Source organism: Triticum aestivum, chromosome 6A (genome assembly GCF_018294505.1).
Source record: "Triticum aestivum cultivar Chinese Spring chromosome 6A, IWGSC CS RefSeq v2.1, whole genome shotgun sequence".
Taxonomy (NCBI): domain Eukaryota; kingdom Viridiplantae; phylum Streptophyta; class Magnoliopsida; order Poales; family Poaceae; genus Triticum; species Triticum aestivum.
Window position 1 is genome coordinate 51,442,604 of NC_057809.1, and position 13,629 is coordinate 51,456,232.

A 13,629-nucleotide genomic window follows, 5' to 3' on the forward strand; every position below is an offset into this window, starting at 1 on the left:
GAGTGCATCAACGTGCCACGTATGTACAATTTAGTCCAACAAATCTAATCAACCCAACAGCTGTAGGCCCTGTTTGGATTCCTAGGTTAGAGTTAGTTTTAGTTAGTTGGGGCTCAAATAACCCAAAGGTATCCAAACATGGTGGGTTAGTTTGGGTTAGTTGGATCTAACTCACCCCAAAAAACTAGTCCACACTAGAGGAGCTTATTTGGGTTAGTTCTTCTGGATCCACTAAAAAATAGTAAAAAAAAAGTTACCTCTCCCCTCTAAATAGGGTCCAAAGTAGTCAAATGATTAAGAAAGAATATTTATTGTCAATCTAACCCTATCATTCAAACATCTCTTTGGTTAGAGTTAGTTTATGATTAGTTTAAAGTTAAAATATAACTCTAACCTCTAACTTAGTTAGAGTATTCAAACAGGGCCATAGTCTGTCACCGTGGCTGGTGAATGGACTAGGAGGTGACCTCACAAGGAAAATTTATAGTAAGCAAGTATGATAGGGTTTTTTAGACACCCACCAACCCCTTCCCTAGTGCGAATCCCCCCTCCCTTTCTTCTCGCCACTGACATGCGGGATCCGAATGTCAGGGACATCTTCTACCTCAAGCATCAGCGTCGTAGCTCACAACCTATGTTGAAAATTTTTGGAGAGTTGTGCGGTGTGATGCGTGTCGCCTTGTGGCTCACTTGGCACAACGTCACTCTGCACATTACAAATCCTGAACCAAAAAACCATACCAACCCAAAATTTTATGTTGTTTGGCCTACGACGTGGCATGGAATCTGAAAATCCTTTGCACATTGTTTTCTCTATAAAAACAAAATATTTCAGTAAAACCGAAAATACCGATTTAGAGGAAGGCCTAGCCGAGACCGCTACACCATTTCTGCACTTTTATGTTTTCACCAGCCCACCACACCACTTATACACCAATCAATAGCCCATCACAGCAACATCACACACCCACTGCTCACACGCACGCATATGCGGCTCCTATTTGGCGTGTAGGTTACTGTTGTATAGCGACATAGCGTGTACAACCCTCCCTTTTTTGAGAAAAGTGTGTACCCTCCCATGCGCGCTAACACATTCAGGACCTGACGCCTACCCTCCCATGTGCCATGTCCTTTGTATGGGTCGGACCATTCCAGGTTTTTTCTCGGTTTTGGGAAGAACTATTTTTCCTTTTTTCCTGGGTTCTCTTTATCTATTTTGTTTTCCCTTTTTCTTTTTAATCTTTTTGTTTTTGTTTACTCTTTCATTTCTATTTCTCATTTTCATTCCATTTTTCTTTTCTCTTTTTCTTACATTTCCCTTTTCTTTTTCTTTTTTGAACATCTTTCAAATCCCGGAACATCTTTTAAATCATGAACATTTTTTTGTATTCATGATGATTTTCCTGAAATTGTGAACAATTTTTGAAGCGATTAGCACTTTTCAAATTGGTGAACATTTTATTTGAAATCCATGAGCATTTTTTTGAAATCATGAATATCATTTGAATTCATAAACATTTTTTAAAATTGTGAATTTATTTGGAACTCAAAAACATATTTTTTTGAATCGATGAACATTTTTTTGAAGTTTGGCAACAATTTTTAAGATTCACAAACTGTTTTTTTATGAACATTTTTAGAAATCATGATGTTTTCTGAATCACAAACTTCTTTTGAAATTTGGGATGTTATTTTAAAATTTACGACTATTTTTTGAATTCGCAAACATTTTTTTCAAAATCATGATTAATTTTTTATCTCCCCAACATTATTTTCAAAATCACCAACAAAGTTTCGATTCAGAAAACCTTTTTCAAAATCTTAAACATTTTTTGAATTAATGAATATTTTATGATTTCTTGAACATTTTTATAAAAGCAACTTCTTTTTGAAATTTGGAACTTTTTTAAAATGCTGAATTATATATATAAACAAAATAAAAAAATTAGGGGAGTCCCGCCCTCCACATGGCTGGCCTGAAAAAGCGTGGTGGTGGGAATTGCATGTTTCCTTCCTATTCGGCGCGTAGCGCGGAATAGGAGCTCCCACACGCACAGACGCGGATCCCTAGCGACCAAATTCTTAAAAAAAAACTAGTGACAAAACCGGCAGCGTAGCCGAGCACCACGGATGGAGGTGCACTAACCACCTATGCAGCCTCGTTGAGTCTTTCATTCGATGATCGATTGATGAGTACGCGGGAATAGTTTTATTTTTCTCGCCCACATCCCCTAGGCATAACCGAAATGGTACACCTTTTGACTTTTCCTTGTTATATGTTTCTCTCCCATGGATGGCGGCGACGCTGCATCAAGGGCGAGAGAGAAAGAGAGGCCGCATCAAGGTGAGTTCGACTGTTTCACTCTCGTGCCATCTTTCCTCATGGCTTCTCTTTCTCTCTCTCTCCATGTATCTATCGCAAGGGCGCTCGAGTCACAGGCGGTGGGGGGGGGGGGGGGGGGAGGGTTGAGGAGTTGAGGGAGGGCACGTGCACGTGCGCCAGGGCGGGGGTGTGGTTGGGGGCAGAGAGAGCTAGTGTCGCGGGTGTGGCAAGTGTAGGCAGCGTTGTGGAAGTGGAACTATGGATTAGTAGAGTAGGAGAGGAGCAGGTCCGGGTGCATTATAGTGACATCTTCTCCTCTTGTTTTTCTGCCCCAGGGCCCAGGCCCGGGGCATGGGAAAATTTTCTTCACCGTTAGTCCATTTACTAATAAGGGTTTGTTCGATTGAGGTGGATTTGAAGACGATTGAGGGGGAATTAATCCCCTACGAGCCAAAATCCCTCCAAATCCACTACAATCGACCTGGGGGGATGGGATTAACCGAAAAAAAACTAATACAAAATTGGGCCCGCGGTGCATCTTAGCACAACCCACGCACACAAGCCCAAAGCCTCGTTCCCCCTAAAAAAGAAACAAGCCCAAAGCCTTGCACGCTCGCTCCATCTCCGGAATCTTCCCCAAAATCCCGACCTAGAGAGCTCCTACTCTCGGCCTCCGCCGCCTCCCTGCCGGTTCGCCCTGCTCGCCTGCTCGCCGCCGCCCCCCCGCCGCCATCCTGCCTACTGTGCGGCCCTGCCCGCCCGCTGCTCCGCGCGAGGCTGACCGCGGCCCGTCGCCGTTCCGCTCCGGACCCCGGCCGCCGGGCTCCCCGACTCCCCGGACGCCGTACTACAGCGCTGCTTAAGCGCCGGGCGCTCTATAGGTAAGTGCTCCGTAAATTGTGAAGCGTACATCATCACGCGGTGCTCGTCAAGCTAACCCATGTATACAGTACAAACACACGACCATGTATGATTAGTTGTATATGTATCCGACCTTGGACCACCAGCTAGCATTCTGAATCATCTCTAGCTCGATACATGGGCTTTGACAGAGGATGTGCATGCTGATTTGATTTGTCCACTAGATATCAGTCTGTTTTGGGCAGAGGGCGTGCCTGTTTTACATTTGTCCGATAGATATCAGTATGTTTTGGGGGCGCAGAGGGCGTGCTCGTTGCAATTGTCCTTGTTCGACTGTTCAAGTTATATCGTTTCTAAATGTTGCATCGTAGATGGAGAAATCGAAACATGGGAAGAGGAACCACCGTGAGGACGGGAACACGGGCAGAGGGCGTGGAAAGGGCCGACCTTCCGGTGGTAGTTCGATGAAGACGAATCCTGGGGGCATGAAGAATGAGAACGCATTACAGCCCCCCAATGCTTCAACTTCAGTGATGAATGTTATTAGGTATGACTCTAGGTTCTCTCTGAATTTACATCTGTATTGCATTTTTTAATGTGATGGCCAAGTTATATGTGTGAGGATGTGAAATGCTAAGTGACCTTTTTCTCCTAGGAAAAAGGTCGATCCTGAAACTGCTAAATACTTCCTCGAGATATCGAATCTCTTTGATAACAAGGAGATAGACTTGGAGGACCGTTCGACGATCTGCGCTAATGCTTTGGAAGAAACTAAAGGGAAAGAGCTCGAACTTGTCACTGATGGTGTAATAAGCCACACCTTGCAGATTCTTGTACAAGGTTGTGACTTGGAGCAGTTATGCATGTTCCTTCGCAGCTGTATTCAGTCTTTTCATGTTATTGCCATGGACAAATTTGGATCGCATGTGGCTGAAGCAGCTCTCAAGGCTCTGGCAACACATCTTGAAGACGACTCCTCCAGGGTCATTGTGGAAGAGATACTGAATAGGATTTGCAAGGTATCTCTTTTTTTCAGTGCTGTTGTGTGTCTTGTTTGCATTGGTATGCAATGGAACTCATATTTGAATTGGTGCTGCAGAATATTGCTGCAGATGCTACTAATGTGATGTGCAGCTGCTATGGATCCCATGTTCTAAGGACACTTCTCTGTCTCTGTAAGGGCGTCCCGTTAGATTCATTGCAAAATTTCCACACGACAAAGAGATCTGCCGTTCTGGCCGAACGATTGAGCGGTGGTTCAAGTAGACCAGGCGACCAGAATCTAACAAGCTTTGAGCATGGTTTCCCAGATATGTTCAAAACTTTTGTCAGGCAAATGCTACAAAATGCAAAAAATGACATTTCAACATTACTAACTGAGAAGAACAGTAGCCTTGTTTTACAGGTTAGTGTCTCTTGTTTACCACTAGCTGTAATGCATAGATCTGTTTCTTTTATTTTGCTTCATAACCATCTTAACATATCCTTATGCAGACTGTGTTGAAATTATCAGCTGGTGATGATGATGAATTGAATCATATAATATCGATTCTTCTTGGTTACGATGAGGATGACAATGCTCAGAAGAAAGATTACAATGAACAAAAGAATAAGATAGTTGCTTTACTTGAAGATACTGCTTACAGTCATCTCTTGGAGGTAGTATTTTTAGTTCTCTTGTTTCTTAATTGCATTCAACTCATAAGATTCAGCTCCCATGGGGATCTTCTCGTCCTTGCCCTTCCCTTTGCACTTCGGTATGTGTAAGAATATTCACTGTATGCACATGCTTTGCAGGTCATTATAGATGTTGCTCCTGAGGAACTACGCAGCAATATGCTTATAGGCACTCTCAAGGGTGCACTATTTGCAATCTCGTCTCACCACTGTGGTAACTATGTGGTACAAGCTTTAATATCATCAGCCAAAACTGCAGATCAGGTATACTGTAGTTTACATTTCAGAAGTTTCTTCGGAATTTTGTTAGTTGTGTACTGTATAAGCTAATTGAATGTTCTTTTGAGCAAACCAGTGCTCTAAAACCACCTGAGTACTTGTAACAGCTTCCCTCACCTAGTATGCAAAAATGATGTGTCTGCTGCTGCTGCCCATCTACTCTAACCACCTTTTGGATTCCATATGAATGCAAGGTTGATTACTGTGTAATCACTACAAATTTAGGCAACCGAGCGAGTAGCGATTATCGACCTTTAGAACCTTGGGAGCATCTGTTTGCTGAAATAAACAACCATTACACAGTTTGTAGCCCATTTCATACTTTCCAAACCTATTACTTTCATTCTTCATATGTGAAATTGTGTTACAGCTTATACTAAATCTGTGTCAAATTTCTGCTTGTGAACCTGTCAAACAGATCTTTTCTTTGGTTAGCACTTGATGCATATGCATTACAATGTTTTATCAATAGAGTTCTGTTTTTTCTTGGCAGATGAAGCAAATATGGGAGGAACTTGGTCCTAATATCAAGGAGTTGCTTGAGCGAGGTAAATCAGGAGTGGTGGCTTCCATTTTAGCTGCATGCCAGCGACTTGAAACAAATCGCCTAGAGGTACTTTTTTCAACTTTAAATCTCTGCATTGCTATTTGAGAATATCTGTAGCTTAAATATATGCGATTCGCTTACTTTGGACTGCAGATCTCTGAAGCTCTTTCTGCAGCAATAACTTCAGATTCCGAGTCTTCTGGTAGCATTGTTGCACGTATACTTTTTCTTGAGAATTTCCTCCGGGAGAAATCTTATTGGAAATGGCCGCTTGGCGTAAAGATGAGTGTTCTTGGTTGCCTGATGCTGCAATCAATTTTTCAATACCCACATGTATGTAATACTCACAAGTCTATTAAATATGTTGCCATGTTGTTAAATTCTCTTTGCATGACTTTACCATTCCAGGTTTACAATATATATCCAGTTCAACAGTCTTATGCATAGTATCTATCAACGCTCTGCTATATTGCAAACTGTTTTGTGGTCCACAACAAGCTCATTCTGTCAATTATGTCGTGGTAGTTTTTTTTTTGTCATATTGTGCCGCTTGATTTTCACCGTGCATCTGTGTTGACTTTTCCTTTTACATCATTACACTAAGTTATACTCCCTCCGTTCCTAAATATAAGTCTTTTAAGAGATTCCACTATAGACTACATACGGAGTAAAATGAGTGAACTTATACTCTAAAAGGCATCTATATACATCCGAATGTAGTCTCTATAGTAGAATCTCTAAAAAGACTTGTATTTAGGAACGGAGGGAGTATATATTTGATTTTCTTGAACAATAATGTGGCAACAGCTAATACATTACTAGTTATTATTGAGCAATAAAATGGCAACGCCAACAGCCGACTGTTATCCCTTAACATATTTACTTAAGTTGCTTATTTTCTGGACAAAACGATGGGGTATTGATGACTAAAACCTTATCCCTTTCATTTGCGCGCAGCAATATATTCGGCAGTATGTTACAAGTTTGCTGGCTTTAGACAATGATCAGATCCTGCAGATTGCCAAGGACCCTGGAGGCAGCCGTGTTCTTGAGGCATTTTTATGTTCGAGTGCAACAACAAAGCGAAAATTTAAAGTTTTCGCAAAGTAAGCCTTTCCTGAATAGCTCAACTCTTTGGAGATCTTTTCCCTCATTCCGGAAAATTCTATGTTCTGACAGACTCAATCAACACATATGTTTTCCCCCCTCAAGTATTATAATGCAAAGGATGTGCTTTATGCTGTTGTAAATAAATGCCGATAGGTACATTGTAGTTTTGTGTACTGAAGCCATGTGAATTGTTGGTGCTACCATATTTTCTTTATCATAAGTAGTAATCATCAAATAACAGCAATGGAAGAACTCCATTGTTTGTGTATGGCATTGGCATGGAGCCGCCCGTTAGGCAATTGCTACATTGCCGATAAAAATGTTGTTCAAAACTCGGAAGTTTCCAAATATTGTTGAACAATGGGAAACATTGGCAAGCCACACTAGAAGAGGGGGTTTGGCTCAACATGTTACGATCGGGTAATGTATAGCAAAAGAATAAATGGTCTAAAATAGAAAATAGATTCTCAGTGTGGTGCCAATCCACCCTCCCTGAATATATGTCATTGTATTGTCATGCTATAATCATGTACACACATCGTAATTTCTTCCACCATCTGTTGGCTCTCTACTTGGTAGTTGTATGATGCATTTTGATTTCATGATATTACAGTATTGTGCAACATAACATTAGCTTGCAATGCCAATTCTTTTGTATTTGGAAGTACCCCTGCTGTTTTAGCTACATTGAATTTTCTCAATACCTCAATTGTCATTTTACTTCTTCCGAAAGGCTATTTTGGCATAGTGCTGTATGGCGAAGACTGTCTGGCTTATATATACGTGTGATTTGACAGATTGCAAGGTCATTACGGGGAGATTGCTATGTATCCTTCTGGCTCATTCTTGGTAGAAAAATGCTTTACAGCGAGTAATTTTTCCCACAAAGAGGCCATCGTGTCAGAGCTGCTGGCTATGCAAAATGAACTATCTCGGACAAGACATGCCATCCACTTGTTAAAGAAACTGGATGTTGATAGGTTAATCATTTTTCTATTTCCCTCGTACTTTTGTGTACGGACCTAGTATTTAGCATGTTAATAGACTTTCTCTTCCTATTTATTTCGTTATAGATACTCAAGACGACCCGACCAGTGGAGAGCTGCGCTAACTTCGAAAGAAACAACCCAGAGGGAATTTCAAGCCGAATTTGGCCTGAACAACAGTAAACCTATTGGCCAGAGTATTGAGGAGCTGCTTTCCCCTCAAAGCCCGGCAAAGAAGCGTAAACAGAAAGAGAAGACCGACAAAACTACTACTGCGGATGCCAGCCACACCAAGTCAGAATCATTTCAGAAAAACACCAAGGGACAGAAATCCGCCAAGGCAATGTCTGAGGGAGAATCGAGCAGCAAGAAACCCGTGAGCATGCCGTTCTTGAATGACAGTGGCAAGAGGAAATCGCCAGGTTTCCTATCGGACAAACCGATTCCCAAGAAACAAAAACACGAGAGACCCACAGATGGCAGGCGGTTTGTCGGGGATGGCAGCAGCGTTAGCACACCGTTTGTCAGGCATAATGTGAAGCAGAAACAGTCCATCGCTGAGCTTGCTGCTCTGGCTGGTAAGGATAAACTGACCGCAGGGGAGGTCCGGAAGCTGCTCAAGCCCGAAATTTCAGCCAAGGGCGACTAACTCAAATCTTATTTGTCAGCACTTGTAGAAAAAGAGGACCCGGTTCTCGCAAACCATGTGGACCAAGGCGGCGATTTTGTCGGTAGAGTAGGTTTTTACTCATCTGTTGCCTTGAGCTGTAAGATGCACGAATGGATCTATGTACTTGAAACAGTCACTTAAGGTTATTAGTTTTGGTTCAGGAGCGACTTTCTGAAAATCCAGTGGTAAATCTTTTGTTATGTTTGTTGGGTATTGCTTGCTGATGATTTTGTGGGAACAACTCTCGTAATGAATCAATCTGTGGGGACAACTTGTGTCAATTCTATGACGGATGAAGTGATGCGGGAACAACCGAGGAAGCCAAACTCCCCGTGCCGCGGCAGCCACAGAGGAAGTACCTCGGCGTCTGGCAGCAGGGGACGTGGGTGGCGGAGATCACCGACCGCGACACCCACAAGCGGCATTTGCTCAGCTTCTTTCACACGACCGAGCTTGCTGCCCTCGAGTACGACCGGTGGCAGGTTCGGCTGCACGGCGTCGCTGCCCGCCTCAACTTCCCGTGGGGTGAGACGTCGTCCAGCTCGAACCGAGGTAGGGGGGTGGTGTCTGCGACAATGGCTAGGGTGGACCGGGAGGCGAGGGAGCGCATCGCGGCGAAGGTCATCGATGAGGAGTATCTTCCGCCTCCAGTACCTCGAGCTGGTGGAGGCGGTCCGGTGGCAGGTTCGGCTGCACGGCGCCGCTGCCTGCCTCAACTTCGTGTGGGGTGAGATACTGTCTAGCTCGAACCGATGCAGCCGGGGTGGTGTCTGCGGCGATGGCTAGGGTGGGCTGGGAGGCGAGGGAGCGCATCGCGGCGGAGGTCGTCGACGAGGAGTATCTTCCGCCTCCAGTAGCCCGAGCTGGTGAAGGCGGAGCGAAAAATCTTCGCAGAGCGCACAGTCGAAGGGGAGGTCATCATCCTCTCGGACGATGAGGAGCACGGTGGCGGCAACGAGGAGCACTTCGACGTTGAAGAATGGCGGAGGATCTTCCCGGCACAAGGCCGGACCCCATGGGCGGTGGGATGTCGCGAGCGGATTGACTTGCCCTCTATAAGGGTGATGGTGTTTAGTTTTAGTTTAAGTACATGTTTAATTTTAAGTTCAAGTTCATGTTTAGGTTTAAAAACTAGACTATGTTTCGGCGGATGATTATGTACATTTTGTGTCGAATTTCGTTTGTTTAAATCGAATCTATGTTGAATTTATGAATATTTGCTTTTTACTCCGCCAAATTTAGGAGTTCGGCCCTAAATTTAGTGAAGTAAAAATCCTCCACTAAGTTTACTCGGCCGTTTATAAATCAAGTTCATCCTTATCATGAGTGATATTATATTACGTGAGGTCCAAATCGACCACATGATCAAAATAAGCTTTGTCGTGAACCAATCTGTGGTTGGATGGTTAGGACGAGAGTGGTATCCCCTGTTCATTAGAGTTGAAATTTCATACTTAATACTGGGTTCATATTTTTCTAGATTTATTTCAGGGCTTCCAGCCAATGGCGGAGCTTCAGTAAGGTTGGATGGGCCATGACCTGGCCAGCCCAGAGCAAAAACAGTGGAGGGTTCAAATTAGATTAGGCCAGTTTGAGAAAAATAGTGGGCTTTTCTTTGTACCGGCCCGCCCATATTTGGCATCGTAGTTCTTCCAGCAATGTACCTTTAGTGAAAGGAGTAGTTTCCGCCGATTACAAAGACGTGTGCGGTAACTTCATCAATGTCAATGTCAATGTTAAGATAATGTGCCGGCTCAGTCTCTCGCATGTTCTCGTAGGGGTAAGATGTGCCTGCGCTTCTGCCAGTCAGTTCTCCGAAAAAAGAGGATCACACAAAACGTCCTTTGCCCACGTGAGGGGGGTGTAAACCTAACCTGGACGTTTGACATCAAGCCGATCCGGCGCTTCGTCCCAAAATCTCGTCGCATGGGAACAGTTCAACTTCAACAGAGCATGCATCATGTCCTCCTCCTCAGCGAGACAGATTTTGCACTTACTATCAGTAACCGGAAGGGAGGGAATATGAGGAAGGTTGACGATTGTGGGTGGCACCCTGTATTCCCAGACTTTCAGGGGCCCCGTTCCAGCGCGCACGGGGGCCAAGCAGGCGGCATGCACAGAGGGTGTTCGACGAAATGCCTCACCGAGCGAGCGGCTTTGTTGTGGGGTTGCGTTCAATTCAACCTGACTACGTGCGCCGCTTCAGGCTGGTCATAGTGGGGAGTAACTTATACTAGTGTCATGCATATGACACTAGTCTAAGTTACTACCTTTATAGTGCAAAGTAACATATTATTAGTGTCATATGTGGCTTCATTTAATGGCTTGTAGACTCATCTTATCTTGGGAAGCGCTATATTACAGTAACATATTATGTTACCACTTCTTATTAACTACATGCCACATAAGCAAATTTTTTTTTGAAATGTGCTATGTTACTACCTAAGTTACTCCCACTATGACTAGCCTCAGTCGGCGTCAGGGTAGCGACAGCAGGTGAGGTAATGCCGGTCCCATTGCTTTAGTTATGAATCGAAAGATGTGCACCTCATTTGATTTTGACTCTCTGCCGTAAGAGTTCATGCCAGCATGCACCATTAACTTGCCAAATATCAAAGTATAAGACTTTTTATTTTGACAGGATGGAGTACTGACCTGGTCAGTCCTGTCTACGCCTGCCCAATAGAGCCGTTCAACTGAGGACTCTAGATGGCAAATACTCCTACTACTAGCCAAGCATGTCTGATGTTGACTGTGAACCACATGTTACAGTCTCTGTTTTAGTGTGCTTGTCTGTGTACCGAAATGCTCAACATTTTCCACACTGAATAGTCATGGCTATCCATTAATTCAACCGCACTGCCAACCATATTTGACCTGGATAATTCCTGTATGATGTAGCACACCATTGACTTGCAACCGAAGCTGTTGCTTGGTTCCCATATATCTGTTCAGTTAGGATGGACGGAGCACATCCAATCATCCATTAGTCACCAAGAAATACCTCATCAAATTCAGTCAGGACGGACGGAGCACATCCATTGCTCACCAAGAAATACCTCATCAATGGAGAGAGCAAGCAAGCGGAGGTCTGTGCTCCCGTCTTCCTTTGTTTTACTACTCCCCTTCCTCATCAACCTTGTGTGCCCCGGCTGGAAATTCACGGATGCAGGAGACACGCTCCTTCCTGGACAATCTCTAAATGCTAGCCAGGTCCTACTCTCAAACAATGGTGTCTTCAAGTTGGGTTTCAACTTGCAATATGATCCTTCCCCGTATTGTCGTTTTGGCACCTGGTTCACTAACTCATCGCCCCATGATGATGATTCACTGGTTTGGCAACCTGATCTGGAAGCGACTTTTGATTGCAATTCATCATCAGCTACCCTATCAGAGAATGGCACGCTACATATAACCGACAGCTATACCTCTGTCTTTTTGACCACTTCTATCTCTGCCATTGCAGTGCTTCTTGATAACGGAAACCTTGTATTAAGAGACCAAGCAAACAGTTCGCAGGTGCTTTGGCAGAGTTTTGATTACCCAACTGGTACACTGCTCCCTGGAATGCGCCTAGGGTCCAATTCAATTATCGGCAAGAGCATGATCCTTTTTTCTGATCTTAGTAATTATACTGAGTATGACGTTTATATTACAAATTTTACTCTGAGAGTGGATGCAACAAGAAGGCGAGGTTTTATTATTCAGCAGAATCCTTTTGGTTTAATGTTTGCTGGTACTTTTCCTAGCTGGATAGTTCGTGAAGATGGAGACTTTGTTGTGACACTAAATGACGCACATACATACATGCGTTTAAATGGCTCTGGATTTGTTGAATTTGCTAAGCAAGAGGCACGCAGTTCTATTTTGTGGTCTGCTCCAGAAAGCTTATGCGACTTTGAGTCATACTGTGGACCTTATGGTATCTGCAAAAGGTCAAGCTTCTGCATATGCCCTGCCGGTTTTGATCCATTAAGCACAAAATCAAGGAATTATCTTGGCTGTTCGAGGGAGGTTCCTATGAATTGTGAAGGAGACAATTCAACCCATCGGGAAGTGGCGTTTTATCCAATAGATGGCGTCTACAAGTTCCCCGAGAATTCTTGGCACTCTGTTGCCAGAAATCTGAAAGAGTGTGAAGCCTCCTGCTTAAAGGACTGTACCTGTACTGCCTTTGCTTACAATGTGACATGCCTATTATGGTTTGGGGAGTTACGGAACACAGTAGTGCTTGACTCTGGTTCAAATGGCAATCGTTTGTACATTCGTGTTGCCACCAAACAACAACAGGAAAATTCGGGTTTCAGAGCTGCTCCTCTGTTTCTAACGGCAATGGCCGTGTTTTTTTTTTAGAAAAGGAGGATGACCCCCGGCCTCTGCATCTGGGAGATGCATACGGCCACTTTATTGATTATTCTCGATAACCATACAAAGTATTACAACAATGTGTCTGAATCCACCATCTTGGCAACATGTGCCGCTACTCCTATCCAATATGATGAGGGGGTGCTAGCTGGGCCACTACCCAAACCACTCACCTAAGCCTAACATCAAAAGCCGGAAGCCGAAACTCATTCGGTAACCCCAGCCGAGCCACATACTGGGTCTGGGGCGCAATCCGGTCAGACGCACTCGTGTGTCGTCGCCGCCATCTTCCACAGGTCCGTCTTCAGATCAAATTGAGGCTTCTACCTTGTCTGGCCAGTCTGCCATCGACATCCCCATGACGCCAGACAGCTTCCTCCTCCTGCACGAGTCCATCTCCGCGCATCAGACGCCGAGTCTCCACAGCACCATGCCGCCGAGATCCGCCATCATCAATGTGAAAGATGAAGCACCGCTCCACCAACGTCGCCGTCCTCTAGTCCCTCGAGCCCGTGTGCACCTCCAAGAATGACGCCCCCAGGGGGGAAGACGACACCAGAGAGCCGCCGCCATCCGATCTACTGATCTAGGGTTTCCCCCGGAGGTAGCAGAGAGTGGCCTTGAACATCTCCACGACGATGCCTTCAGGAAGGGAACGACGCAGACAGCGTCGCCATCGCCGGCCTTGGCAATAGCCAATAGCAGGTTTTCACCCGGATCTGATCGAAGACCTCCATCTCTCGTGCACGGGTCGCCGCCATCCTTGCCGGGATCTGGAAGATCCCGCAAGCCAGATCTCAGTAGGGAGGAG

The 13,629-nt window shown here is 44.6% G+C and overlaps 1 protein-coding gene across 1 annotated transcript; it reads left to right on the forward strand.

Moving 5' to 3' along the window:
- The first annotated feature begins 2,911 nt into the window (after positions 1-2,911).
- Positions 2,912-8,643, forward strand: LOC123131946 (pumilio homolog 23). The gene is made up of 11 exons (XM_044551678.1): positions 2,912-3,204; positions 3,556-3,731; positions 3,840-4,203; positions 4,284-4,589; positions 4,679-4,843; positions 4,982-5,125; positions 5,634-5,753; positions 5,841-6,020; positions 6,645-6,793; positions 7,595-7,777; positions 7,871-8,643. Exons 2-11 carry the CDS (start codon positions 3,556-3,558, stop codon positions 8,430-8,432), a joined length of 2,349 nt encoding a protein of 782 aa, XP_044407613.1. The 5' UTR covers positions 2,912-3,204; the 3' UTR covers positions 8,433-8,643.
- Positions 8,644-13,629: the final 4,986 nt, after the last annotated feature.

Coding starts and splice junctions, on each gene's coding strand:
- LOC123131946 (XM_044551678.1), top strand. CDS start 3,556: ATGGAGAAATCGAAACATGGGAAGAGGAACCACCGTGAGGACGGGAAC. Junction 3,732..3,839: donor TCAGTGATGAATGTTATTAG/GTATGACTCTAG, acceptor TTTTTCTCCTAG/GAAAAAGGTCGATCCTGAAA. Junction 7,778..7,870: donor AAGAAACTGGATGTTGATAG/GTTAATCATTTT, acceptor ATTTCGTTATAG/ATACTCAAGACGACCCGACC.